This window comes from Podarcis erhardii (genome assembly GCF_964252035.2).
Source record: "Podarcis erhardii genome assembly, chromosome: 2".
NCBI classification, from domain to species: domain Eukaryota; kingdom Metazoa; phylum Chordata; class Lepidosauria; order Squamata; family Lacertidae; genus Podarcis; species Podarcis erhardii.
Window position 1 is genome coordinate 7845293 of NC_138498.1, and position 27752 is coordinate 7873044.

At 46.1% G+C, this 27752-nt stretch overlaps 1 protein-coding gene across 3 annotated transcripts in view; it reads left to right on the plus strand.

Annotated features, from left to right (window-relative positions):
- Window positions 1–27752, plus strand: part of GALNT6 (polypeptide N-acetylgalactosaminyltransferase 6) — a 63726-nt gene that overhangs the window by 30218 nt on the left and 5756 nt on the right. For all 3 annotated transcript variants that reach the window (XM_081844516.1, XM_081844515.1, XM_081844517.1), the window contains exons 2-8: window positions 732–1319; window positions 7892–8064; window positions 12533–12682; window positions 14822–15056; window positions 19173–19290; window positions 22515–22715; window positions 25131–25262. In XM_081844516.1, coding sequence (XP_081700642.1) covers window positions 820–1319; window positions 7892–8064; window positions 12533–12682; window positions 14822–15056; window positions 19173–19290; window positions 22515–22715; window positions 25131–25262 — 1509 coding nt within the window. In that variant the 5' untranslated portion in view covers window positions 732–819. The remainder of the gene's footprint in view (window positions 1–731; window positions 1320–7891; window positions 8065–12532; window positions 12683–14821; window positions 15057–19172; window positions 19291–22514; window positions 22716–25130; window positions 25263–27752) is intronic.

Consider the following 27752-nt stretch of genomic DNA (forward strand, 5'->3'; position numbering starts at 1 on the left):
TAGCGTGTGTTTTTCCTGTGTGTAGATCTGCCCCTGATCTGCAGCCTCCTCTCCACTGCTGCGGGTTATGTCTTTATCAATGCAAGTCTTCTGCTAGTATTAGTATTAGTATTTAGTATTAGTATTAGTATTAGTATTAGTATTAGTATTACTTCTTCTAGTATTAGGTGCTTGTGGGTCTGGCTCATCTTGACCCCAGGAGCCTGCCAGGCAGATAGTGGCCTTCCGCCCTCCAGCCTTTCCCCTTTCCCCTTCCCTTTTTCTTTTATTTGATTTACTATTTTGAACTGTGTGGGTCAGTGGCTGTGCATGGCGCAGTGAAGAGGCTAATGCCAGCGAACAATGTGGTGCAAAATATATAATGAAGCTTCTCATGGGTTGCCAACATGGTGCCTGCGGGCACACATACGCCCCCCAGGACCTTCCCTGGTGCCCAGAACATCCCATCCCCCTTCTCCTTCCTCTGCTGAAAGAAGCCTTACTTAGTAGACATTTTTTTAGCCTAATTCCATGATGGGGGTGATTACCAAGGGTGGGTAGTGGGAAGTTGCAGTGTACATCTGGTGCCCACAATAGTTTTTCTGGTTTGCACATGTGCCCACCACTACAACACATGTGGTGCCCCCTGCAATATCTCCTCTTCTTTTTCTCCCCTTTGCTTAGGTGGGGTCTAGGGGTGGGACACAAAGCCATTGCCCCAAGGTTGATGGGCATCCTTGTGTGTTTCTCAGGTTTGCAAGAAGATGGTGAGACTCCACCGGTCAGCCGGAGCCTTGGAGAGCTTGTGCCTTTGACGGAGGAGAGACTGCTCTGTGCGCCATGGCCCACCTGACGCGGCTGCTCCGGCGGCACTACGGCCCACTGAAGCTGGCTTTGGTGGGCGTCGTCTTTGTCATCTTCCTCTTCATCATGCAGAGAGATGTGAGCAGCGGGGATCAAAGGGAGGAGCCCTGGCTGAAGAACATTGTGGACAGGAAGGATCAGATGATTGACATCATGATGGGGGCGGTCAACAATATCCGGGACTCCATGCCCAAGCTGCAGATCCGGGCTCCGGTTCAGCAGGAGGCCGTTGAGCAAGACAGCAAGTCCTGCCTGCCCGGCTACTACACACCCGCAGAACTGAAGCCCTTCATGGAGCGCCCCCCGCAGGACCCCAACAACCCAGGGGCCGATGGCAAAGCTTTCAAGAAGGACCAGTGGACGCAAGAAGAGACGAAGGAGAAGGAGCGGGGCTACGAGAAGCACTGCTTCAACGCCTACGCCAGTGACCGGATTTCCCTCCAGAGGGCTCTGGGACCAGACACTAGGCCTCCTGAGTAAGAACTTCATCTTTGTCCACTCAGTATAGAACAGGCATAGGCAAACTCTGGCCCTCCAGATGTTTTGAGACTACAATTCCCATCATCCCTAACCACTGGTCCTCTTAGCTAGGGATGATGGGAATTGTAGTTCCAAAACATCTGGAGGGCCAGAGTTTGCCTATGCCTGATATAGAATAATAATAATTTATTTTTTATACCCCACCCATCTGGCTGGGTTTCCCCAGCCACTTTGGGTGGCTCCCAACAGAATATTAAAAACACGATAAAACATCAAATATTAATATTTCCCTAAACAGGGCTGCCTTCAGATGTCTTCTAAAAGTCAGATAGTTGCTTATTTCCTTGACATCTGATGAGAGGGTGTTCCACAAGGCGGGCTCCACTACCAAGAAGGCCCTCTGCCTGGTTCCCTGTAACCTCACTTCTCACAGTGAGGGAACCGCCAAAAGGCCCTTGGAGCTGGATCTCAGTATCTGGGCTGAACGATGGGGATGGTGACGTTCCTTCAGGTATACTGGACTGAGGCCCTTTAGGGCTTTAAAGGTCAGCACCAACACTTTGAACTGTGCTCAGAAAAGTACTGGGAGCCAATGTAGGTCTTTCAAGACCAGTGTTGTATGGTCTCGGCGGCCACTCCCAGTCACCAGACTAGCTGCCTCATTCTGGATTAGTTGTAGTTTCCGGGTCACCTTCAAAGGTAGCCCCACATAGAGCGCATTTCAGTAGTCCAAGTGAGAGATAACCAGAGCATGCACCACTCTGGTGAGACCGTCTGTGGGCAGGTAGGGTTGAGTGGATACAGGCAACCCTTAACTAAGTGGGTAACTGAGCATTATGGACATACAGTCTCATGGAGAGCCAGCCGTATTCAGTGGGGGTGGGGAGCCTTTGTCAACCTCAGGGCCACTTTCCCTTCCATGCAACCTTCCAAGGGCCACATGCCAAGGAAGAGCAAAAGTGGGAGGAGCAATATTTTACGTGTCTGCAATAGGCTAGTTCCTATACAAACTCTCTTCTCTCCATCCAGGCAAGCAAGAGTGTCCTCAAATATTAGTGTCCTCAATCCAGTCAGGCAAAAACTCTTAAGGCTGCAAAGTGAGACCAGTGCGGGGTGTAGCCTAGGGAGAGTTAAAAGTCCGGCAGACTTTGCATCTCTGGAAGTTGCTTGGGCTGAACGATGTTGCCTTGAAGTTGCCTGGAATTTCCCGAGATTATTGGGGACTCAAATATTAGTCCCCTGTGTCCAAATTTATCCTCTGGCCTCTTGCAGGCCATCCAACTTGGCATAGTCTTGATAAATGTCATCCAACAGAAGTTGTCTCATCCTCATATATGTGCACCCTGGTGCAGAATTTACCCTGGCAGAACTTAAAGAGTGTTAAATTGGTCTTGCAGCAATTGTGAGTAGTGTTAGGAAATCATTTCAATATTTGATATAATAATTGTTTAAAGACTTCATTTCTTAGCTGGCATGCAGCGGCATCTAGCAGGTGATTGTGATGGTATAATTGATATGCAGTGGTGCATTTTTTAACAAAACTAAGGTATTTATAGGCCATCTTTTAGGGCAAGGACTCCAACAAGGCCAATAAAATGCAGTTGTTGTTGTTGTTTAATCGTTTAGTCGTGTCCGACTCTTCATGACCCCATGGACCAGAGCACGCCAGGCACTCCTGTCTTTCACTGCCTCCCGCAGTTTGATCAAACTCATGCTGGTAGCTTCGAGAACACTGTCCAACAATCTCATCCTCTGTCGTCCCCTTCTCCTTGTGCCTTCAATCTTTCCCAACATCAGGCTCTTTTCCAGGGAGTCTTCTCTTCTCATGAGGTGGCCAAAGTATTGGAGCCTCAGCTTCAGGATCTGTCCTTCCAGTGAGCACTCAGAGCTAATTTCCTTAAGAATGGATGCGTTTGATCTTCTTGCAGTCCACGGGACTCTCAAAAGTCTCCTCCAGCACCATAATTCAAAAGCATTAATTCTTCGGCGATCAGCCTTCTTTATGGTCCAGCTCTCACTTCCATACATCACTACCGGGAAAACCATGGCTTTAACTATACGAACCTTTGTTGGCAAGGTGATGTCTCTGCTTTTTAAGATGCTGTCTAGGTTTGTCATTGCTTTTCTCCCAAGAAGCAGCTGTCTTTTAATTTTGTGACTGCTGTCACCATCTGCAGTGATCATGGAGCCCAAGAAAGTAAAATCTCTCCCTCCCTCCATTTCTTCTCCTTCTATTTGCCAGGAGGTGATGGGCCCAGTGGCCATGATCTTCATTTTTTTGATGTTGAGCTTCAGACCATATTTTGCACTCTCCTCTTTCACCCTCATTAAAAGGTTCTTTAATTCCTCCTCACTTTCTGCCATCAAAATGCAGTAGGAAGAATCAAAATGGCAAACGCCATAAACACGTAACAACAAGATATCTTTAAAAACAATAAACTATATAGCCACTAGGATGACCATGGCAGCAAAGATGACATTTGTTGTTTAGTCATTTAGTTGTGTCCGTGTCTCTTCGTGAACCCATGGACCAGAGCACGCCAGGCACTCCTGTCTTCCACTGCCTCCCGCTGTTTGGTCCAACTCATGCTGGTAGCTTCGAGAACACTGTCTAGCCATCTCGTCCTCTGTCATCTCCTTCTCCTTGTGCCCTCTTTCTTTCCCAACATCAGCGTCTTTTCCAGGGAGTCTTCTCTTCTCATGAGGTGGCCAAAGTATTGGAGCCTCAGCTTCAGGATCTGTCCTTCCAGTGAGCACTCAGGGCTGATTTCCTTCAGAATGGAGAGGTTTGATCTTCTTGCAGTCCATGGGCCTCTCAAGAGTCTCCTCCAGCACCATAATTCAAAAGCATTAATTCCTCTCACTTCCATAAGCCGAAAGATGACATTAGACCAGCTTAATACCATTAAAACCAGCTGGACGTGTAACTTGCTTACTTCAGGGAGCACTTTCCACATTGTCTTCTTTGCCAAAGAATTCTTACGTGCACCCTATGCAACCTTTGCAAATTTGCCATGTATACATACCATGTTGTTTTGCTTCATCTCCACCCACTGTGAGCGAATAATGTGCTCTGTAACACACCCAATGTTGCCCTTTATCTATATGTTGCAGAGAAAGATCCATTGTGATAGGTAGAGTATATTCCAGAAAGATTGTCTCCTGTTGATCTTTCCATTGAGAAACTCCAAGGATTCCTTAGCACAGCCTTTGACAGCCAGGTGTCCTCTGCCTGTCGTGGACTACAACTCCCATCATCCTTGACCATTGGCCATGCTGGCTGGGGCTGATGGGAGCTGAAGTCGAAAGTGCGCATCAGGTTGGCAAAGGTTGCCTTGAAGATCGTTCATTAGCATATTTTGAAGACAGTGGGAAGAATTCAATGTCACAATATTATGATAATTTCTGCTTGCCTCACAGGATGATCTCACTTCTGCTCTCCCTAGTGGGAGGAGAGCGTAGAAAACCCCATTGCACTAGATGGAGTCCTTGCGCTGGCTCCCACTAGCACAACCATTTTGTGGAATTTGGATCAATATGTAATTAATTAGTATAAAAGCATCAGTACAGTAGAATGGCTAGAACATTGAACTAGGACCAGTGGTAGGTGTGGGTTTAAACTCCTACTCATCCATAAAGTTCGCTGGGTGACCTTGAGCCAGTCACACACATTCTTAGCGTGGAAGGGGCTACAACTAAGAACATTGCTTCCAGCTCCTTGGAATTCAAGTTGTTTGCATTATTATTATTATTATTATTATTATTATTATTATTATTAGGGTTTCGTATTTGAAGCATATAAAAACAACTAAGAGATTCCAACATGTCTGGAGCTTTCCAATTGTGAGGATATTATTTTTTAACATCTCATTGAAATTGTGAATGTGGAGTTCAAAATTCTCATTTAGAAGTTGTTTGGTTAGTGTTTGGGTTTCGTTTGTTTGTTTGTTTGTTTGTGCTGAGCTTTAAGTATTTTGCAAATGTTCATTTTGGCTCTAATTAAAAGACCATTCAAAATTTGTGAACGGTTGACCACCTGGCAATACTGGTTGAACTGTTCTGGTGAAAATAACTCTGTAGCTACTACTTTGGACCATTTGAGGTCTGTGATGGGGGGGGTTGCTATCAAGAAGGTCTCCCCATATCCAGCTGCCTGCACAGATTCCTGGCCGCTGTCTACTGAAGAAGTGGCAATCGGCAGGCAGTTGGAGGCAGGAGGTACATTTCCTTCTGCCAAAATCCCCTCTGCTAAGAGCTGAAATCTTGCTGGTTCTCATCAGTGGAGAAGAGAAAGGCCTGAGGTGCATTCCTCGCTTTTTAATTATCCACGGCTACCCCTTTTTCCCCTGCTTTCCCCTACCTTCTACGCCCCACTAGCGTCCCATTTATCAAGCAGCAAGCGTTTACAATTGCAACCCTCTCTTCTCCCCCCCCACCAGCCCAAGTTCAAAAACTTTTCATTCCCTCCGTTGCCCGCCCTTGGTTTTGTTCCGTTCCTTCCCACTTCTAACAGTTTCGGCGCCCCTTTCCATTTCTTCTTCTGCTTCACTTTGCTTGCCAAGTGGAACAGACACGGCTTACAGTACAGCAGGGGGGCAAAGAAGGAGTCAAACGTGACCCCTTCTTCCCCCACCTCCCCTGTGGTCTGAGGCCACTGCTGCTTCTCATAGAGGGGGAGATAAGTCAGTCAAGGCCTTGCAGTGGGTGGGAAGAAGTGAGCCAACAAAGGCGACCCAAATAATGGCTCCAAAAAAAAAAAACTAGGCTGAAGGGGGAGCGATTGCAGACAGTCTCTCTCCTCTCCTTACCTCCCGCCCTCCCAGCGACCGATTATTTCTGCCTAGCAGGTGTAGATGTCACAATGGAAGAATGCCCTGTTCTATGCAGGGAGTTGCAAGAACGTTATTCAGTCAACCAAAGAGGCATAAACCAATTTAAATTAAAGTGCAAAGCCCTCCCAGAACCAAAACCATAAATCGGGAGAGCCGGGGAAATTGGCTCAGATGGAGGGAGCCCATGAATGAAACTTTTATTGTTGAGCACTTTGGGGGGGGGCGGGGGGAGAGGCAGAAGAAAAACCTGATCTACCATGTGGAACGTATTCCCCCTTTTGATGTGGACCAGAGGTATGCGACATGTAAGGGACTCGTCTGCCTTCCTGCTGGAAAATTCAGAGAGAAGGGTATGGGCATTGAAATCAAAAGAGATTGATGGGAAGGGGAGCAAGTTGTAGAAATTACGTATTTACAGCCTTGGACTCTCTTTTTTTCCTCCCCTTGTGTTTTCGCCAAGAAATGCTTTGTGTTGCATGTCCTGGAAATGTTACATATAGAATCAGAGAATTGTAGAATTGGGAGGTACTCCAAGGGTCAGCCAGTCCAACCCACTACCATGCAGGAATATCAACTGAACCATCCATGATTTATGGCCATCCAACTTCTGCTTAAAAACCTCCAAGGAAGCAGAGTCCTCAACCTCCCTTGGGAGACTGTTCTACTGTCTCTCTTCAAATATCTCATGGGCTGTCACATGGAAGCAGAGACAAGCTTTTCTCTTCCTGCTCCAGTTTCAAGTTACAAGGAAGAAGATTCCGACAAAACACCTTCTGACAGTAAGAGTTGATAGACAGTAGAATGGTCTCCCTCAGGAGGTTGTGGGCTCTCCTTCCTTGGAGGTTTTTTATGATTCTGTGATCAAAAGTTCTACCTGCTTAAAACTCCCATAAATAGTTATGGCCTTGGCAGGGTTGGCCCAAGACATTTTGCTGCCTGAGGCAACAGACAAGATGTGTCTCCCCAACACCATCACCTCATGTGCAGAAGCTGAGAGGACTGCCAGTTGAATCCTCCTTCAAGACTGGAAGTGAGGTAGCAGCATTCACACATACAGTGGTACCTCTGGTTACGTACTTAATTCGTTCCAGAGGTCCGTTCTTAACCTGAAGCACATGGGGCCTTCTGCTGCCACCGCACTGCCACTGCACAATTTCTGTTCTCATCCTGAAGCAAAGTTCTTAACCCGAGGTACTATTTCTGGGTTAGCAGAGTCTGTAACCTGAAGCGTATGCAACTTGAAGCATATGTAACCCGAAGCGTATGTAACCCGAGGTACCACTGTATAAGCAGAGCTCAGGGTGATCCCTCTAGCATTTGGGGGGGTGATACTCAGTGGTAGTACACATTACTCTGGTCTATTCTGTGGGGGGGGGTAGCCGAATGGTTCGTTGCTGATGCCCCCTTCCCAATATCTGCTACCCGAGGCCATTGCTTCACTCTGTCTCATGGTAGAGCCGACCCTAGTTTTTAGCAGCATAGAGACCAATCTCTATCTGGTTTAAAGAGAAGCTTTTATGATTCACTACAGGAATGGGGAAGATGTAGCTCTTTTGGTGATTCCCAAACAGTCATTCTTGACTGTTGGACCTACTGGCTGAGGCTGATGGGAGTTGTAGTCCAACCATAACTGGAGGGCCACATGTTGCCCCACCTCTGCTCTAGTAACTAGAGGGGGGACAGAACAACCCTTCCTTCATCTCATGCACACCACGGATTTGATGTTCCTTTTGTAGGTGCATCGACCAAAAGTTCAAACGCTGCCCACCCCTCCCGACCACCTCCGTTGTCATCGTCTTCCATAATGAGGCCTGGTCAACCCTGCTTCGCACTGTGTTCAGCGTCCTGTACTCCTCCCCAGCTATATTGCTAAAGGAAATCATTCTTGTGGATGATGCCAGTACAGATGGTAAGTACAGTCTCTTGGGAGCTGGGTGCAGGTGGGCTGATTCACCCTAAAGGCAGAACAAACCTCTTGCTTTTGCATAAGGCCTCTAGGGATGAGAGAGACATTTGATTTAATTTGAAGGTGAACCTACCTAAGTCACACTTTCTGGAACAATATGCAAACTGAAAAACAACCCTCCTCCAAAATTCACACTTCCCTGAATTTTGCAATGCAGTCATTCCACCAAGTAGCACCCAAAAATATGCATAATATTAGGGCAAAGTACGCTGTGGGTTAAACGACAGAGCCTAGGGCTTGCCAATCAGAAGGTCGGCGGTTTGAATCCCCGTGATGGGGTGAGCTCCTGTTGCTCGGTCCCTGCTTCTGCCCACCTAGCAGTTTGAAAGCACGTCAAAGTGCAAGTAGATAAATAGGTACTGCTCTGGCGGGAAGGTAAACGGCGTTTCCCTGCACTGCTCTGGTTCGCCAGAAGCGGCTTAGTCATGCTGGCCACATGACCCAGAAGCTGTATGCCGGCTCCCTCGGCCAGTAAAGCGAGATGAGCGCCGCAACCCCAAAGTCGTCTGTGACTGGACCTAATGGTCAGGGGTCCCTTTACCTTTACCTTTATGCATATATAAATGTATATATTAATGAAAATAACATGGAAACATGCAGTATGGGGAAATTGCTTTGCAAAAAAGTATGAGGAGAAATTCCGAATAATATGCTGACAAATTTTTATGAGGACTTTTTGGGTTTTAAAAAAATCGCAAATTGCTGTGGGAATGTGGAGAACTGATTATTTACCCAATTGTTCTTTATTTTGAAATATTTATCCATTGTGACTATTGGTGCTGTTTCTGCAGCTGCTTTCATTCTTCTTTAAGGAAAACCCCTGCCAGTTTTGTGCCAGCAGAGGTGAGATTCAGAGCTCAACCTAACTAGTAGTCCTGCCAGAGAGGAAATATACAAGTAAATCTGGTAGTGGTCAGATCCTGGTGTAGTTGGGTTTCCCTGGGAAGTGAATAACTTTTAGGCTCTGCCTTTTGTAGCTTCCCCTTCCTAATGCATTGCTGTTAGAATGCACCCTTCAACTTGATTCACATTGTGGCAGGTTGTTGATGGTTTTGCTTTTGTTCTGTTTATATTGGGGGGGGGTTAATCCTGCTACAGTCGTACCTTAGATCTCAAACACCTTGGTTCCTGAACAAATCGGCTCCTGCACGATCGAAACCTAGAAGTGAGTGTTCCAGTTTTTGAACAATTTTCAGAAACCGAATGTCCGGTGTGGTTTCCGGGGCTTCTGGTTGGCTGCTGGAGTTTCCTGCAGCCAATCAGAAGCTGTGCTTTGGTTTCCGAATGTTTTGGAAGTCGAATGGACTTCCAGAATAGATTCCGTTCGAATTCCAAAGTACGACTGTATTTGACCATTTCTGCCATTTGACTGGAGACACATTTCCCCATGATCTGTAGATGTGACAGGCCATATTTAGCTCCCTTCTGGGAATAAATTGCTCACTTGGGCAACTTTAGTAACCACAAGCTGCCATTTAGTAATCTAAATTGGTTGTGCCCGAGGTTAGGATAATGACACAGTTCAACATCAGGACTTCCCAGGGGTGGAGCAGGGAGATGAAGAGTATCTGCTGTGCTGAATCTCAGCTACTCAGGTTCTCAGAAGGCTGTTGAACTCATCAAGAAGGATTTGTGAGTTCTTTTTAACATATCAGCTAGTCTAATGTAGATAGTTATTTAATCCCTGATTTGCTTGCACAAAGCTTACCCGGGGGTTAGATTCTTTCCAAACTTTATTGAATATTTGTTCTGATTTGTTTGCAGAGCAGTCATACGTCAAGGAATATTTGTTTTCTGTTCACACTGATTTGCTTGTGGGGTGTTGGATATGTTTTACCATTCATCTCTTCATCTCACACTTCTCCGTGCATTCCCCGTTACTTTCCTAACTGCAAAAGTCACCTTTTGTACTGGATTTCATAGAATCATAGAGTTGGAAGAGACCACAAGGGCCATCGAGTCCAACCCCCTGCCAAGCAGGAAACACCATCAGAGCACTCCTGACATATGGTTTTGTTGCACTGGGGTAATGACAGAGCCCTTTAATCCACTTTAGCTGCTCAAATCTAAAGTACTAGTTTGTGCTTGAGTCCCTCCTGCAAAATAATGACAGACTGGAGGCAGCAAATCTTTAATCTCTGTCCATCTCTTATGCTTGGAATTCTACTCCCCTAATACCTGCTTAGCTCTTCCTTCCTTCCTTCCTTCCTTCCTTCCTTCCTTCCTTCCTTCTTTTAGAAAATGCCATCACTTCTGTTTGGGCCTTTGAGCAGGTATACAGTACATTCACCATCTCCAAAGCAAATGTTCTGCTGGGAGTGTTGCTTAATTTCCATCTGAGCATGGCTTCTGGGAAGGTTAAGAATGCATGCAAGTATTGGCCAGCATGATATTCCTGGGCACAGAAATGATAGGTGTTTGGCCCTAAATCTCTGTAGTCAATGGGAAGAACTGGGGAGAAAAACTAAATGCCTGTTCAGCATGTCATACTGTTGTTGGTGCAAGACTTCTGTTGCCTTCTGAATCTTGTGCTGCACTAAATTAGGTGACCCAGAGTATCAGAACTGTATGCTTAACACTTGCACACATCAAATAGTTTCCACTTCCTTGTGGGTTTTGTTCTGTTCTGTTTTGGGTTTTTCCTGGTTCTTCCATCCAAAACATTTGGATGCTACATCTAGTCCAGGGGTAACCAAAATTGTCCCCTCCAGATATTGTGGGCTACAACTTCCGTCTTCCCTGACCGTTGACTATGCTGGCTGAGGCTGATGGAAGTTGTTTATTGAGTGTCACCAAGTGCTTGGTGCACTTCCAGACTGTTGCTATTTTCAGGTGAGACTCAACCGCATAACTGGCCAATTCAGGTTGTGCAACTATAATTGACTGGTAGGTCTTGCGCAACAAACCCGTTCCTCAAAAGACCAGCCTTTCTGTGCTCAGAAAAGTGATGGGGAAATGCAGTAGGAAACAGGTTGGAACACTTAATTTGATTTAATGTCATCTAGCCTCCCTGCAAACAAAGCAGAATGAATGTTCAATAAATAGGTCGTCTGGAAGCACCTTTAGCTGTTGTCTGGAGGGAGGGGAGGAGTGTGTGTGTGTGTGTGTGTGTGTGTGAGAGAGAGAGAGAGAGAGAGAGAGAGAGAGAGAGAGTTACTGTAGCAGGCTAGCACAGCTACCATTTATATGGCAGTTGCCTCCATTTCACAGCGGTTGTTTTTCTTGGTACTGCGCTGCCTGTTCCTGCGGATGCTGTTTCAAGCGGTCTCTTCCGTGCAGCTGCTTTTCAAGTTTGTCTCAAAACCTGATGCGGCAGAAGAGCAAAAGCAGGCCGTGTCTCACCACAGTGACTTGAACCGCTTCCTGCCATGCGCCACACCTGGCAGTGAGCTAAGTGCCCAGAGAAGGACTAGGCCTGGATTCTAAGGGATGCCTTCTAAACAACCCTCTCAAGGTTTACACCGGGGATAGTTAGAAACACACAAAAACTGCAAATACGTTGAAAACAAGAGTTAAAACCATATCCCTCCCCTAACACTCCATACATCCCTGTACAAAGGGCCTGCAAGACAGAGCTGTTCCACCTGGCCTTTGGTTTGGACTTGGTCTAACCCTTATGTTTCCCTCCTCTTATGGTCTTGATTTATCAGCTATTTTAAAATGAGGCTGCATTTTAAATTGCATATTAACCTGTATTTTAAATTGGGTTTTTCCCACCCTCTCTTTCCCCCCTATTATGTTTTTACTGTGATTTTATTGGTGTTAGCCACCCTGAGCCCGGCTTTGGCCAGGAAGGGCAGGGTATAAATATAATTTATTTATTTTAGAGCCAGTGTGGTGTAGTGGTTAAGAGCGGTAGACTAGTAATCTGGTGAACCGGGTTTGATTCCCTGCTCCTCCACATGCAGCTGCTGGGTGACCTTGGGCTAGTCACACTTCTCTGAAGTCTCTTAGCCCCACTCACCTCACAGAGTGTTTGTTGTGGGGGAGGAAGGGAAAGGAGAATGTTAGCCGCTTTGACACTCCTTCGGGTAGTGATAAAGCGGGATATCAAATCCAAAACTCCTGTTAGAATTGACATCCATTGCTCCAGATGCTTTTGCCCTTGGTGCCCTGCGCCCAGAAGGAAATGTGCCCCCCCAACTGCAGAAGTTTCTCCACTCCTGCCCTCCCCGTTCCTGTCTCCATCCTCTTCCTCTCTTCTCCTTGCCCTGCTTATTGCAGTCCGAATCCATGACCACTTACTGGTTTTTAATATGTTGTGAAGGGGGGGGGAAGGATACGTTAAGCAGCTTTTTTACAAAAAGATTGTGCTTGGAACGAATCTCACCTTTTGCATCATTCCTTTTCCACGCAGTTGCCAGGCGTTTGAGCGCTGTGCCCCTCTAACACTTGATACCTTCTGTTCCAGACTACTTGAAAGACGAGTTGGACAGCTATGTGAAGCAACTGCAGATAGTGAAGGTCGTCCGGCAGCTGGAAAGGAAGGGCTTGATCACTGCCCGGTTGCTGGGGGCCAGCGTTGCCACGGGAGACGTGCTCACTTTCCTAGATGCTCACTGTAAGTCGCAACTCTCTCCGTTGGTGAGCTCAGTCCTCGATGTGGGGCTTCCAGAGGCAAAATATTGCCAAGGCCGGCAACTCTGTCTTGCTTTGCAAAGCCAATGCATACACAGTGCTGTGCAAGGGTTTGATTGCTGTACCGTTGAGGCTAGTTTGCAAACTGCTGCTAATGGCAGCATCCGATTGTGAGGTTCATGCGTGAATGAGCTGCCGCAGATCAAACAGCACAGATATGAGTCTGGCCATTGCCTCGGGTGCTGTGCTTCTCAACCTGAGCTGCTTCACAAGGTCGGTTGCCGGTGATCAAGTGCAGAAGAACAACGTGGTTTCTCTGTACGTGTGCATCAACGTGGTTGGCAGCTGAACATGTGGGCAGACTCGGCTCAGCAGGACTGTGTGTTAGGAGACGATGTGAGGCTCAAAGGGCTCCCTCACACGTACATGGCATCAACTGGCTGATCCAAAGATACAGAAATCAAGAGACTTACATGCTTGCATGCATATACCGTACTTTTTGCCCTATAGGACGCACTTTTCCCCCTCCAAAAATGAAGGGGAAATGTGTGTGCGTCCTATAGGGCAAATGCAGGCTTTCACTGAAGCCTGGAGAGCGAGAGGGGTCAGTGCGCACCGACCCCTCTCGCTCCCGGGCTTCCTGCAGCTCTGTGCAACCCTCCTGAGCTCGGCGCGAGGCCGCGACGGGCTCCCAAAGGTTGCGCAGAGCTGCCTGCATTCCGAAGCCTGGTGCGCGCTGAAGAGCACACCCGGGCTTCGCGAAGCTCTCCGCAAGCCTGGGGAGACCGGCGCGGCTCCCTAGGCTTGCGGATAGCAGGCTGTTCTGGGGGCTGGGGTCGGGGGAAGCTCGGCCTTCCCCCGCGCCTGCCCCGTGCCTGGGGGGAAATAATTTTTTTTCTTTATTCCCCCCCCAAAAAAAAGAAATTAGGTGTGTCCTATGGGGCGGTGCGTCCTATGGGGCGAAAAATACGGTACTCTTTTATTGGGGGTGAGAGTGAGGAATCCTGATTTGGTAACGTTCTGCTCATGGAAGACACAATAGGATACAGCCCCGTGCTGTGCGTTATGAAAATGGCATGCATGTTTTGGTTCTCTCTTTCTTTCTTTCTATTCACACAAAGTGTGGCTTTCTTTGGGACGCAGTTTATTTGTGCCTGCCTTGGCTATTGCATAAATAGCAGAATAGTGTATTTTTGAAGGAGGCTAAAAAGTGAAAGCCAAAAGGAAGGAGGGTTATTCTTCCCACAGTGCATAGCAGCAGAACTATGGTGGAACAAATGGGGGCACCCAGTGTGGGGCCTGTCATAGTTCCAGAGCCTTTCTGGCTGGGCTGAATTTTGTTGAAGGAACTCAAGGAAGCCACCACGCAGATACAGCAGGATGGCCTCATGGTGTTATGGTCCCACAATGGACTACAATTCCCATCATCCCTAGCCATTGTCTGCGTTGGCTGGGGCTGATGGGAATTAGAGTTGAACAACCTCTGGAGGGTCACATGTTTAACCCAAACATGTATTTGGTGACCCATTTATTTTTCTTTCTTTCTTTTACTATAGATTTAATGGTGATAATGCTCCTGTTGAGACCCACCTTGGATCAGGCTGCAACTCACCACTGGGTCCCAACCCGCTAGTAGAAAACTAGTGCTTTAGTGTATTGCATTGGGATGTTTTCTCCATGTTACCACCAGAGGCCAGTGTGCATTTTCACAGTGGCTCTGCACAATATTTTTGGACCCTGAAATGGTTATTCCAGAACGTAAATCAGTTCCAGGCTATGAAATTAGAAGTATGAAAAGTCAGGGAGAGTCCTGATATTAGCATCCAGTTATTTGGAGTTTTCCAGTTCTGGGCATCTATAATAGTGTGGTAGACTGCTAGGCAGCAGACATTTTAATAAAAATTGCTTCTGTGTACATCTGCATGGTAAGGTGTTCGGAAGCTGCCATTTTCTCCTTGGGGGACAAGGAGCAGGTGGAAGAGAGAAGAAGTGGCTGTTACAATGTCAAGAAGATGAGGTCCAGGGAAAGGAATTTTGAAAGGATTTGCAAGGCTGAAATGACTCGGGATGATATAGAGACAACATCAGATGATGCCATCCATTTCTCCTTCTCTCTTCTTAGGTGAATGTTTCCATGGCTGGTTGGAGCCTCTCTTATCGCGCATTGCTGAGGAACCCACCGCTGTGGTCAGTCCAGATATCACCACCATTGACTTGAACACTTTTGAGTTTTCCAAGCCAATTCAGTATGGGAAGCAGCACAGCCGGGGGAACTTCGACTGGAGCCTGACTTTTGGCTGGGAGTCCATCCCTCAGCACGAGAAGCAGAGAAGGAAAGATGAGACTTATCCCATCAAGTAGGTCCATGATGAAAGCTCCTTTTTGATAGACCTTTTGATGCCACTCACTGTTAAGCAAACCTCTGCAGATCACAGTGTAATCTGCACCAAAACCCACACACTAACCGCTTAGACCTGATAAATTTTAGTAATGTTTGTTTGGCTTCATTTGTTGGATCAATTAAAAGGTTTTTTTTAAAAAAATTATCCAAATACCTCAGTGAGACAAGAATGCAACTGATGCTGTGGTGGTTTAAGGCACTCACAAAAACTGCAGATGGGAGGTGTCATCTTAGAAGAGTCATAAAGTGGAAAGGGAGAGGAATGCCTCTCCTAAAACGGTCCCTTTGCACTGTTTGTGATGATGGGTAAATTAAGGTAGCAGCATCCTTCTTGCTTCATTTTAGTTGTGTGAGAGCTAGCAACAGAGTTTTCCAGGCACCTGCTGTTTGGTGCTGTAATCCCACCAACTCTCTCTCTCTCTCTCTCTCTCTCTCTCTCTCTCTCTCTCTCTTTCTTTCTCTTTCCACTGACCTTTTGGCTGTCCTGTAGGAGATAGGGAGAGCATGGCCTGAGAACTGCACCAGTTGTACTGGGTTGGTTGGACCTATTCTCCCACAAAACCCCAACTACAAAATAACAGCTAAATGATACAACACTGTAGCACTGTGAGGTTTGAAGCATTCGGTAATAACCGAATGTCAAACCTTCAAAAGTGTGTTTTCTCTTTCCTTCGGAACTCATTTTATCCGCAGGCGTTGTTTTTTTTCAAACAATGGTTTGATGGTGATTTGGAAAAGCCACATTTTTTCCCAGTTGGTTTTTCAATAAGCCAGCTACCGTGGGATAAAAAAGTTTAGGGCAATCGGCGGTGGAATTGACCCAAAAGAAAACCAGCAATCACAGGCAGAATCAGGAGCTTCTCGGTCCTTTCTGTCCCTTCATGTGTTCCAACCTATAAGTGACCTTGCAAACAAAATAGCAAAGGAATTCTGGTGTGCAGAATTGGAGTGGCTTTGAGAACAATTCGGAACATGATAAATGGGTGTGTAAGTGAAAGGCTGGCTGAAGGAAATGTGGGGGAAATCTCTTGCACAGATATGCAGGTTTGTACCCAGTAATTCTTCTAGTGGCTGAGGCAACCTTTGGTGTAAATGACCCTTGAGATCTGGGTCAGCCGTGTTTGCACATCACTCTTAATTTTTCCAAGCACCTTATGATGAAACCTTTGTCCGGCTTGGATGCCTGCAGTTTAGTGTGGGAACAGACGCCACTGAAAAGCAATGTGTTTGAGGGTATAAAGATGAAATCAGTTCTTTCTGTGCAGTGGGCCCATTCATACACACAGGTCATCCTTTGATACTGCAGTCATCTAGAGATGACTTTGCATGTGGGTGCCAGGATTGAGATGTTGGGATGAGGAACCCATGGACTTCATCTCCCATCATCCCTGACTATTGGCCAAGCCAGCTGGAGCTGCTGGGACCTGGAGTCCAGCAATATAACTTTGTGTTGTAGATCCCCACTTCGCGTACCACCACCCCCGTTAGAAAAGTATAAATTAATGTGATCTACCTCCTGGCGCTTCCTTGGGATATAAGGATTATAAACCACTTGGTATACTCGGAAGTTTTTTATGAGACACAATGCCAGGACTCCCCCTCCCCTTCCCCCCTTTTGGCGGTACAAAAGCCAGGATAATGAAGGCCGTGACATGAAAGAGCCAAGGTTTATTCCTTTCTCTTTTCAAAGCCTGCCAGCTTCTTGTCTGTTTTGGCAGTGGGCAGCTGCAGAGTCATTAAGGTAACCAGTATCCCAACCTCTTAAAGCTCGAAATGACCTTGAATTCATCAAGTGGAAGACATTTAATACCGGCCCTCCGGCCCTCGCCATTGCACCAGCGAGACAAAACCCCTGTTCCTTTTGGCCTCAAGTACAGCTCCTCTTTGTGCAGAGGTCAGACAGGAGGCTGTTCTGCCCCCAATGAAAGGGGCTCAGGGACTCCTTTTTGTTGCTGCTGCATATTCTGAGAGGGAGAGAGGCTGGCAGGTTGGCTTGTCAGCGGCTCTTAATCTGCGCTGCTCGCCTTGGTAAGAACAGAGCTGTGTTTCAGGAGGGGGGGGACCTTGTTGAAGCAAGTTTTCGACTACAATCTCCATTTCTTTCTTTTTTAAAAAGAAAGAAAGAAATGCCTCTTGCGAAAGGAGCAGGGCAGACTGAAAAGCTTCGTCCCCAAGTGCTCTCAAATTTGGCTTGGCAATATGCATTTATCGTAATGATACCTGAGGCTGAATGAAGGGCTTGTCTGCCTCCAAAAGGCTCTGCCTTAAAGTTCCTAGTGACTGAGCGCCATCCTAAGCACTGGGGCTGTTCCTGCTGCTTCTGATGTGATCAGCCAAGGCCTGCCTCACGTTCTCCCCCTTAGCTCTCCCTCTCCTTCAACACATCTGGGCTTGGTTGCTGCTGGTTTTCTCAAGAGTAGACTTATTGAAATGAAGGGACCTAAGCCAGCCACGTCCATTAATTGCAGTGGGTCTGCTCTGAGCATGGCTGAAATTGGATACAACGCCATGTCTTGGGCTCTACGCACTTTTGGAAGCAAAATAAGCATATGAAAGTTATGCTGTTCATAGTTTCAGTTTGAATGAAGTGTTTGGAATTTCTAGGGTGGATGTGTGTGGGTGTGTGGGTGTGGGTGCGCATATGTGCGGCACACTGGTCAGCTTCTACTGTTTAAAACATTTAAATCCTCAAATCTTATTTTTTAATTATTTGCATTTTCAAAAATGGGAACAGAGAGCATATTTAACCCCCTCCCCTCCCCCCTTCCCCTGTCCCACTTACAACTTTGTACCAAATACAGTAAATAAAGCTCATACCAATAACTAACTTAGTTGGTCTCTAAGCTGCTACGGGAAGGTGTTTTTTTTTTAATTTGTTTCAGCATATATACATATTTCAGCATATATACATATACCATATGATTTCTCTTCCACACTTTTCCTGGTTCCTTTGCTTTTCCACTACTCTGCATAATCCACAACTTTTTAATCACCCAATTTGTTCTCTATTAAATACCCTATTTCAACTCTAGATTTACTCGAGACCTACTAAGCTATGTATTTGTTTATACTGATTCCTACAATATTCAATCAACTTGTCCACTCCTCACATCTATTTGATAGCAGGACTCCAAGTAAAATAGCATACAACAAAAATATATTGGTTTTTAAAAGTTTGGAAGGTAGTGGTGACTGGAAAAGTTGCACGAAAAGTACAGGGTTTTTGAAATGATTCTTCAAGGACCATGTTGGAAAATAACCCTACACACTTTGCATGCTCTCCAGCCATGATTTTGTACCCAGTAATTCCTGAAGAACATTTTGGGCATCTAGATAGCCTGCAGTTCCTTGAGATTTGCAGCAACAGCTGTGATGGAAGCAATGGGTGGGCAATGGTGTCAACTCTCCCTTCTTCTAGGCCTTTGATGTTCTCTTAGTCCTATTGACCCTTGTTCTCGCACATTCTTCTTGTTCTGTTTTATTTAATACACGTTTATTCTTCCTGTTGCATAGCTTAGAACCTGGTTTTAATACTTTCGAAAGACAGTTCCAAGGATCAGATCAGTGGTCTGTAAGAGCATCAGTTGTGAGAGTAGTTAGATTTTGGGACGGCAGACTACTGGGAACTTGATATAAGCAATCATAAACAAATGCACCTCTCAAACACATACAAAATTCATATGCATAAGTTTCTTTTAAAAAAAACTAATTCAACAGAACAGCAAAAAGAAGCACCAACAGAAAGCTAGCCTAAATGGATGTCCCTTGCAGAGCTGCCTGAATCTTCTCTCTGAGCCTCAGGGGTATTGCAAGAAAAGCCTTGGCTCCTCACCACAAATCTGATCTCCTGTAATGATGGTATTCTGGGGTGGGCAGAACCTGCTTGACTGAAATTGATGCATGCAGCTCCCAGACGGTGTAAGGAACAAGTCGTAGGTCTATATACCCTAAAGATCAAACTAGGAATTTCAGAGAGGAACTTGAGCATTGATTGATGCTGCAGTTTCCCTTTCGCTAAGTATCTCTCTTGCTGGAATTTGAATAACATACTCACAATTCTCCCTTTTTGCAGGACTCCCACATTTGCTGGCGGACTCTTTGCCATTTCCAAGTCCTATTTTGAGCACATCGGCTCTTACGATGATCAGATGGAAATCTGGGGTGGGGAAAACGTGGAGATGTCCTTTCGGGTAAGAAGGAAAGGTACAATATCCTAATTGCAGTACAGCTATGGCTGGCCCGGCGTATTTTCCAACTATACCAAATTTGCAGCACAGGGAAGCAGCGGCGTAGCGTGGGTTGTCAGCACCTGGGGCAAGGCAAGTAATTTGCGCCCCCTAACCCGGGGCAAGGCAAGTAATTTGCGCCCCTAACCCCTAACCTGCCGCCGCTGCCAGCTTCTTCTTGCTGCTGCCTGGGCTGGTCGGGTGTGGTTCTCTCCCGCGCTCAGCGCTGCGCTGGGCAGCCGCTGCGCTGTCCCTCCCCCAGATAGTCCCTCCCTCGCTCTCTCTCCGCTCCGCACTGCAATGCACGCCTGGCACCCTCCCCCTCCACAGTGGGCGGCGACCCGGCAGCTTGGATCAGATTCGCACAGCCAGCACTGCAGTGAGAGAGAGTGAGTGAGCCAGGTAGGGGCAGAGAGCTGCGAGTGCGAGCGCGCCCCCCCCCCCAAAAAAATGTTGCGCCCGGTGCGGCTGCCCCCCCCTGCACCCCCCACGCTACGCCACTGCAGGGAAGCATTCATTCATCAATCAATCAATCACCAGCTCTCCAACAAGGCGATCCCGGGGAGAAGGTGAGAAACAACATTCCTTCGTTTGCTTTGTAATGTGTTGCCATTAGGGTTGGGTTGTCTTGCTGCTTTAAAGGGAGAAAAACTCAAAACTAAAGGATTGTGACGTGAGCAAGCCTAGCCTCCCCTGGGCTCACTCCCCTCCCCTGGAGTGTCTTTTTTCAGGTTCCAATTAACCATAATTTAACATTGCGCCCAAACCCTAAACCTGTGGTTGATGATATCTGTGATTTGTTGAAATAATCCAGCTTCATAAACCACAGTTTCAAAGTTGGCTTGTTTCAAATAAACCATAGTTAAGATTAATCGTCGTTTGTCGGACTTGGATGGCACAGGGAAGGTGTGGTTAACCAAAACTGGAAGCAAAATCTTCCAAACTCTGCCTCCATGGAGAAAAAGGGGGTGGGGAAGAGAGGGTCGTTCCTGTTGCAATAAAACATGCATCCTGCATAAATATACCTTCAATTTCTATTGATAAAGGATATGTTCAAGCAGCAATGTGGTTCTGAATTTGCTCACAGCAAGTGTGACAACTACACATTATTGAAAGAGTTATGCTACCTTAGAATTACTAGGAAAATGTAAGAAAATCTGGGATAAATTTACAGACTAGATATGGGTATATAAAGTAAAGGAAATAACTGAAATACTTTTAAAGGAGGAGAAGTGTGTTTTCTTTCATTATTGCAATGAAAAGCTTTAGTGGATCACGTGGGTGCTCCTTATGGTGGTTTTACGAGCATAAATGTTAATTTTCAAAAGGGCCCCCGTCTGAAAAGCAGCTTTCGAAGGCTAAAAGCTGTTTGGAGTGCCACCCTGTGGCTGCAAGGAAAATCAGAAGTGGGTGTAGAAGAGCCAGGGATCTTCTATCCAAGACTGCCAATGCACACCCACCAAAATGCCTGGTCGTGCCTTCAGTGGTATACTCAGGTCTATAATGTGCCCAAAGCCAAGTAGCAGAAGGGAGCGAGTAGCTGCAGCATGCTCTGTTGCAGAGACATTAAGCATGGTTGCAGATGCTTGTGTCGCCCGAGTGATATTCATCCAACCCCGGTTGCTAGCTAGACAAATCTCAAAGTGGCAAAGTCCAGATTACCTCTAAGTAGGTCCCAAGGTAGGGCCTGGTTTCATCCGTACCAGAGTGGAGTGTGTGCTTTGGGGTATAAGGAATCCTTGGGTTGGTGAAGAGGCCCTTTAGCTCCTCACTGGTAACATTGGGGTCACCAGCTCTGGGTGTGGGGCCTGGGCTCCTTCGAAGGGGCTGGTGGGGAAAAGGATGATCTCAGGATTTCTGCTCCTCAGACTCTGGTGCTGTTGGAGCTCTCTGACTCTTGCTGACAGGACCTTTCTGTACCTGATTCGCAGCATTCATGGTCGTGACACAAGGGAAGATGATATGTGAAACGCATAATTTGTGTTTCAGTTTGCTAATTTGTTTTTTTATATATATATATATAATTTTTATTACGTTTTTCTATTTTGCATTTTAGAATATTCATTTGAACAACCTTAAAATATCAATGACTTCCCTTCTTCTCCTTCCATTGTTCAGTTTGCATGCCATAGATCCCTGCATATTTTACATAAACTAAACCATTCAGTATCCCATTATTACATCCATCAAAACTTATTTACACTGTTGAATATATCTTAATGCTGCCAGCATTTTCAAATGTACACAACTTTCACTCATATATTCAGTAAACATTTTCCAATCTTCTTTAAATGTATATTCTTCTTGTGCTCTTATTCTGTAAGTTAAGTCTGCCAGCTGCGTGTATTCCATCAGTTTAAGTTGCCATTCTTCTTTAGTTGGAACCTCACTCGTTTTCCAATTTAGGGCCAACAAAACATGGGCCACAGTAGCGGCACACATAAATAGTCTTTTTTGACACCTGGGAATTTCCATCTGAATTATCCCCAACAAAAAGGATTTCTGTTTTTTGGGGGGGAGAGTACTTTTAAACATTTTTTTCAATTCATTACAAATTATTTCCCAATACTCTTTTACCCTTTTACAATTCTACCACATGCGATAGAACATATGATAGTTTGCTTTTTAAAGTTGTGGTGAGGAACCTGTGGACCTCCAGATATTTAACTCTGATTCCCCTCACTCCTGACCATTTGGGACTCACGCAAGAGTTGGTGGACTCACCTTGTTTAGAGGATTTTAAGCAGAGGTTGGATAGCCATCTGTCATGTTGGGATTCCTTCAATGCAGGGGGTTGGACTAGATGACCCCGAGGTCTCTTCCAACTCCACAATTCAATGATTTGATGACTAGCGGGAGTTGACCAGTGTCCAGAAGGTTACTGGTTCCCCATTACTGTTCTAAACAAAAGCAGCTTTGGAGCCTGGACTTTCAAGCATGGTGCGGAGCGAGAGAGGCAGTGTCAAACATTTTCTCCATGCCACCGTTCCAAAGCTGCTATTTCAGTGTAGACAATACTAAAGTAGATGGACCAGTGCCATATAAGGCAGCTTCCTAATGATTGTGATGCTGATTCTCTGCCTTAAAGAAGAGAGAGGCATAAAAGATAGCCACACATTTCACACCTTGGCCCAGGCAGGCTCAAATTAAGGGTTTCTGTTGGGATGGGGGGCATATCTTTTCTGCAGGTTTGGCAGTGTGGGGGCCAGCTGGAGATCATCCCCTGCTCTGTGGTTGGCCACGTGTTCCGTTCCAAGAGTCCCCACACCTTCCCCAAAGGAACTCAAGTCATCTCCAGGAACCAGGTGCGTCTGGCGGAAGTCTGGATGGACGACTACAAAGAAATCTTCTACAGAAGGAACCAGCAGGCCTCCCAGATGGCTAGGGAGGTATGTAAGCCAACTTCCCCTATGGTGGCTCTGAAGGATCAGGAGTGCCCGTCCCTTGTTTTCAAGCATGTATTTAGAGCAGCCTTCCTCGGTTTTTGGACTGCAAGTTCCATCAGCTCCAGCTAGCAGAGTCTATGATCAGGGTTGATGGGAGCTGGAGTCCAAACATCTTGAGGACAACAGTTTGGGGAGGTCTGATTAGAGTTGTTGCATCGTGTCTTCTCATTTCTGTATGTAGAGCTGATTCAGCTGTAGTGAAGAGGGTTCTCAAACATAGTTGCAGGGAGCCTCACCAAGGCAAGAAAAAGCCCTGTACAGTGGACACTCGGGTTGCAAACGTGATCCGTGCAGGAAGCACATTCGAAACCCGCAGCGCCGCATCTGCACACACGCAGGTTGCGATTCAGCACTTCTGCACATGCGCAAAGCGCGATTTAGCGCTTCTGCACATGTGCAAGTGCTGAAACCTGGAAGTAACCCGTTCCGGTACTTCCGGGTTCGGCGTGGTGCGCAACCCGAAATCGTGCAACCTAAAGCGTCCATAACCCAAGGTATGTCTGTATGGGCATTTCATAGAAGCATAGAACTGTAGAGGTGGAAGGGACCCCAAGAGCCTAAAAAAAAGCCAATGCAATTCTGGGCTGCATCAATAGGAGTATTGCATCTAGATCAAGGGAAGTAATAGTGCCACTGTATTCTGCTCTGGTCAGACCTCACCTGGAGTACTGTGTCCAGTTCTGGGCACCACAGTTCAAGAAGGACACGGACAAACTGGAACGTGTCCAGAGGAGGGCAACCAAAATGGTCAAAGGCCTGGAAACGATGCCTTATGAGGAACGGCTAAGGGAGCTGGGCATGTTTAGCCTGGAGAAGAGGAGGTTAAGGGGTGATATGATAGCCATGTTCAAATATATAAAAGGATGTCACATAGAGGAGGGAGAAAGGTTGTTTTCTGCTGCTCCAGAGAAGCGGACACGGAGCAATGGTTCCAAACTACAAGAAAGAAGATTCCACCTAAACATTAGGAAGAACTTCCTGACAGTAAGAGCTGTTCGACAGTGGAATTTGCTGCCAAGGAGTGTGGTGGAGACTCCTTCTTTGGAGGTCTTTAAGCAGAGGCTTGACAGCCATATGTCAGGAGTGCTCTGATGGTGTTTCCTGCTTGGCAGGGGGTTGGACTCGATGGCCCTTGTGGTCTCTTCCAACTCTATGATTCTATGATTCTATGATTCTATGATTCTAAGAGCCATCTAGTCCAACCCCCTGCAATACAGGAATCTCAGCTAAAGCATCCATGACAGATGGCCATCAACCTTTGCTTAAAAAACCTCCAAGGAAGGAGAGTCCAACCTCTCAAGGAAGACCGTTCCACTGTTTCAGCGGTTGGGTGACTGAGAGTTGCCCCTCTCTCACCTCTGGAGTGCCCAGCCATCGGCTGGGGAGCAGGGAGAGATCTGCTGGGGCCTTGCCAGGTTGTGGCAGTTGGAGGCAACTTACCCTCAAGAACCTCCAGAAGTCTAGAAAGGAGAGTAGCGTGGAGCCCTTCTAAGCCTTTGCAGACTAAGCCTGGGTGCAGCTCCCAGGGCTGAGGCCTACCTTGGATTTAAGCTCACATCCTGGGCCGTCTTACCCAAAGGTGCTAGGGGGCACCCAGGCGCTGGGCTCTCGGGCACCAGGCCGAGAGTCCAGGGGCTGAGAGTTGAGTCCAGGGAAGAGCCTGCGCATCTGTCAGAGCTCCGCGGTGGGCTCTTCTCCTGCGGCCAGCTCTGCGCTGCGAGTTCGGAGGAGACCGAACCAGCGAGATGCTGAAGCGGCCAGCCAGCTCCGTCCTCCTGCATGCCTGGGACTGGGCAACTGGGGGGGGGCACCGGGCGGATCTTTCCACCCCAGCACCGCATATGCTTAAGACAGCCCTTCTCGCATCTTAAGCCATGGGTAGGCAAGCTAAGGCCCAGGGGCCGAATGCGGCCCAATCGCCTTCTAAATCCGTCCCACGGACAGTCCAGGAATCAGCGTGTTTTTACATGAGTAGAATGTGTCCTTTTATTTAAAATGCATCTCTGGGTTATTTGTGGGGCCTGCCTGGTGTTTTTACATGAGTAGAATGTGTGCTTTTATGTATTTAAAATGCATCTCTGGGTTATTTGTGGGACATAGGAATTCGTTCATTTCCCCCCCAAAAAATATAGTCCGGCCCCCCACAAGGTCCGAAGGACAGTGGACCGGCCCCCTGCTGAAAAAGTTTGCTGACTGCTGTCTTAAGCAAATAAAAAAATAAAGTAAGGAATTGTTTGTTTTCATAATTCATTTAGAGATTTGGTGGGTTCTATACAAGAAAGAGGGTGGGCAGTGATAGTGTCTCCTTTTTATGAACTGATACTTTAGAAACAAACAAACCATGCTGTGCCTTTTCAGAAAACATATGGAGACCTCGCTGAGAGGCTTGAGCTGAAGGAGCGGTTACATTGCAAGAACTTCACCTGGTACCTACAAACCATTTATCCCGAGATCTTCATCCCAGACCTTACGCCGGCGTTTTATGGAGCTGTAAGTGCGGGTTTGGGGTGTTCATTGCATGAGAGAGTTCTTTCTGGGTCAGAGCAAAGGAGCATCTAGCCTTGCCTTCTACATCCAACCGCGTTCCGCCAGATGCCTCAGGAAGAAATAATCCAAATTTTCCACTTGGCCCTTTCTTGGTTCATAATATATTCTGCAGTGAGGACTGGCTCAGAATGCCAGTATCTGGTCCAGATTCGGATTGAGAATATATGTAGGGGGAAGTGGGGCAGATTGATACAGAAAAATTCAATCTCATATTTTATGTAACAAAAATGAGTCAAATAATTTTTTATTTTTTATTTTGCTTGATGCATGGCATAACTAATCAATGTTATAATAGCAATCAAAAGAACCATTAAAGTTAGAAGATAATGATAATATAATGACTTCAGTAAAAAAATGGGGTTTGTATCATTCTGCCCCACCGATGGGGCACTTTGATACAAAGCATAAATTGTATGAGAATAGTAATTATTTGCAAAAATTTAATGAAAAAACATTTTTTATTGTGAGAGATCATAATCAGCCCTACAATTTGCTACTTAAAATTTAAATTACGTATCAAAACTAACAGTGTTTCACACACATCATAGACTTTATGGCAGGTTTTCTTAACCAAACATCAAAACTTATATTAATCTCTTCTCAAACAGCTATCCATTAAAAAAAAAAACTTTGGAAAAACTTTAAAAGTATAAGAACTCACACTAGGTAGTCCAAAAAATAGTAATTTAAACAAAATGCTTATAAAAAATAAGATAATTACTTAACGTTTAGCTTCTATTGCACATTATATCCACTTAAGTCAATAGAAAAAAGTATAAAGAGATGATGTTTGACAAACATACAAAATCCTGTTTTTTTCCTGAAATGTGACACTTGATAATCGGTCAAATTATATTTAGAAATGACTTTGGCCACGTAGTAAACAACCGTTTTTTTTTTCTTTTCAAATTTAATGAGTTTAGAGATTTCATGCAAACTTGTATATTGGGACACTATTGTACACTAGTGGGGCACTTTTATATGTATCAATGTGCCGCCCGTGTCTTGGTGTATCAAAGTGCCCCAATGGACATTTAAAAAAAAAAACAAACAAACCTAACAATTATTAATAAAACCATTGAACTTATTTAAAAATCACATGTAATCCTGACTACTGAGTGGAATAACTTACCTTTGGGTATTTTAAAATCTTAACTAAACAACATAAAACAGTGTTGGAACACTTTTACATTTCACGTAATTTTTTAGTTGGCCGTGCTAATACCTACTCTTGTCAAACGCCAACGGCTAACTGGCGGGCGGCGCAGTCGCAACTGTTGTACTCACCCATGTATAGACACGTTTTAGTGATGTCGCAACACAAATAACATTTCTCGATATTGAAATATTGTTGGTGCATCAATGTGCCCCGCTTCCCCCTATGTTCCAAATCCAGTTGGTAGGCCTGTAAAACCTACATGTATAAACATTTAAAATTGCTTGTGTATTTCCAATCTTCCATCCCACTCCAATGTGACTAAGAGTGAAACTCCGGGAATAGGTTTGATTCTCCAACAAGTGAAAATGATGCATGTCTTCACACATCGACTCATATCTTTTGTCCTGTGCTTTGCAGGCACAACGCCATGCTTTAAAGGTTTTCCCCAGATTGCCATTTGCTCTGATTCAGCAGGTTTTGGGGGGAAAGCGCCATAGCAGGAGGGGGAACCACTTGGACACAGAGCTTTAAAGAAGGGACCTATGCAGCAGAAAAGGAAATTTGGATGAATCTTGGATGAATCTTTTATTACCTGCCCTTTGGCTTTGCTACATAAAGCAAACCCTTCATTAACCAGCCTTCAAAAGCTTTAATTTTTGGTTTGTCAATCTGTACTTCTCAGCTTAAGGGACGCAGGTGGTGCTGTGGGTTAAACCACAGAGCCTAGGACTTGCCATTCAGAAGGTCGGCGGTTCGAATCCCCGCAACGGGGTGAGCTCCCGTTGCTCGGTCCCAGCTCCTGCCAACCTAGCAGTTCGAAAGCACGTCCAAGTGCAAGTAGATAAATAGGTAAGGTAAGGTAAACGGCATTTCCGTGCGCTGCTCTGGTTCGCCAGAAGCGGCTTAGTCATGCTGGCCACATGACCCGGAAGCTGTATGCCGGCTCCCTCGGCCAATAAAGCAAGATGAACACTGCAACCACAGAGTTGGCCACGACTGGACCTAATGGTCAGGGGTCCCTTTACCTTATGCAGCAGGAAAAGGAAATCTGGATGCGTCTTTTATTCGCTGCCCTTTGGCTTTGCTACATAAAAGAAACCCTTCATTAACCAGCCTTCAAAAGCTTATGAACTTGACTCCTTCCTTCCCTCTAGCAGTGGAGCATATGTCCGCCCTGCCTAGGGTGGGCGCGCTCCCAAGGGGTGTGTGGTGCGGAGGGTGCACTGCAGCTGGGGACAGAGCGAGCCACCCCCAAACTGTCAAAATGAAGGGGG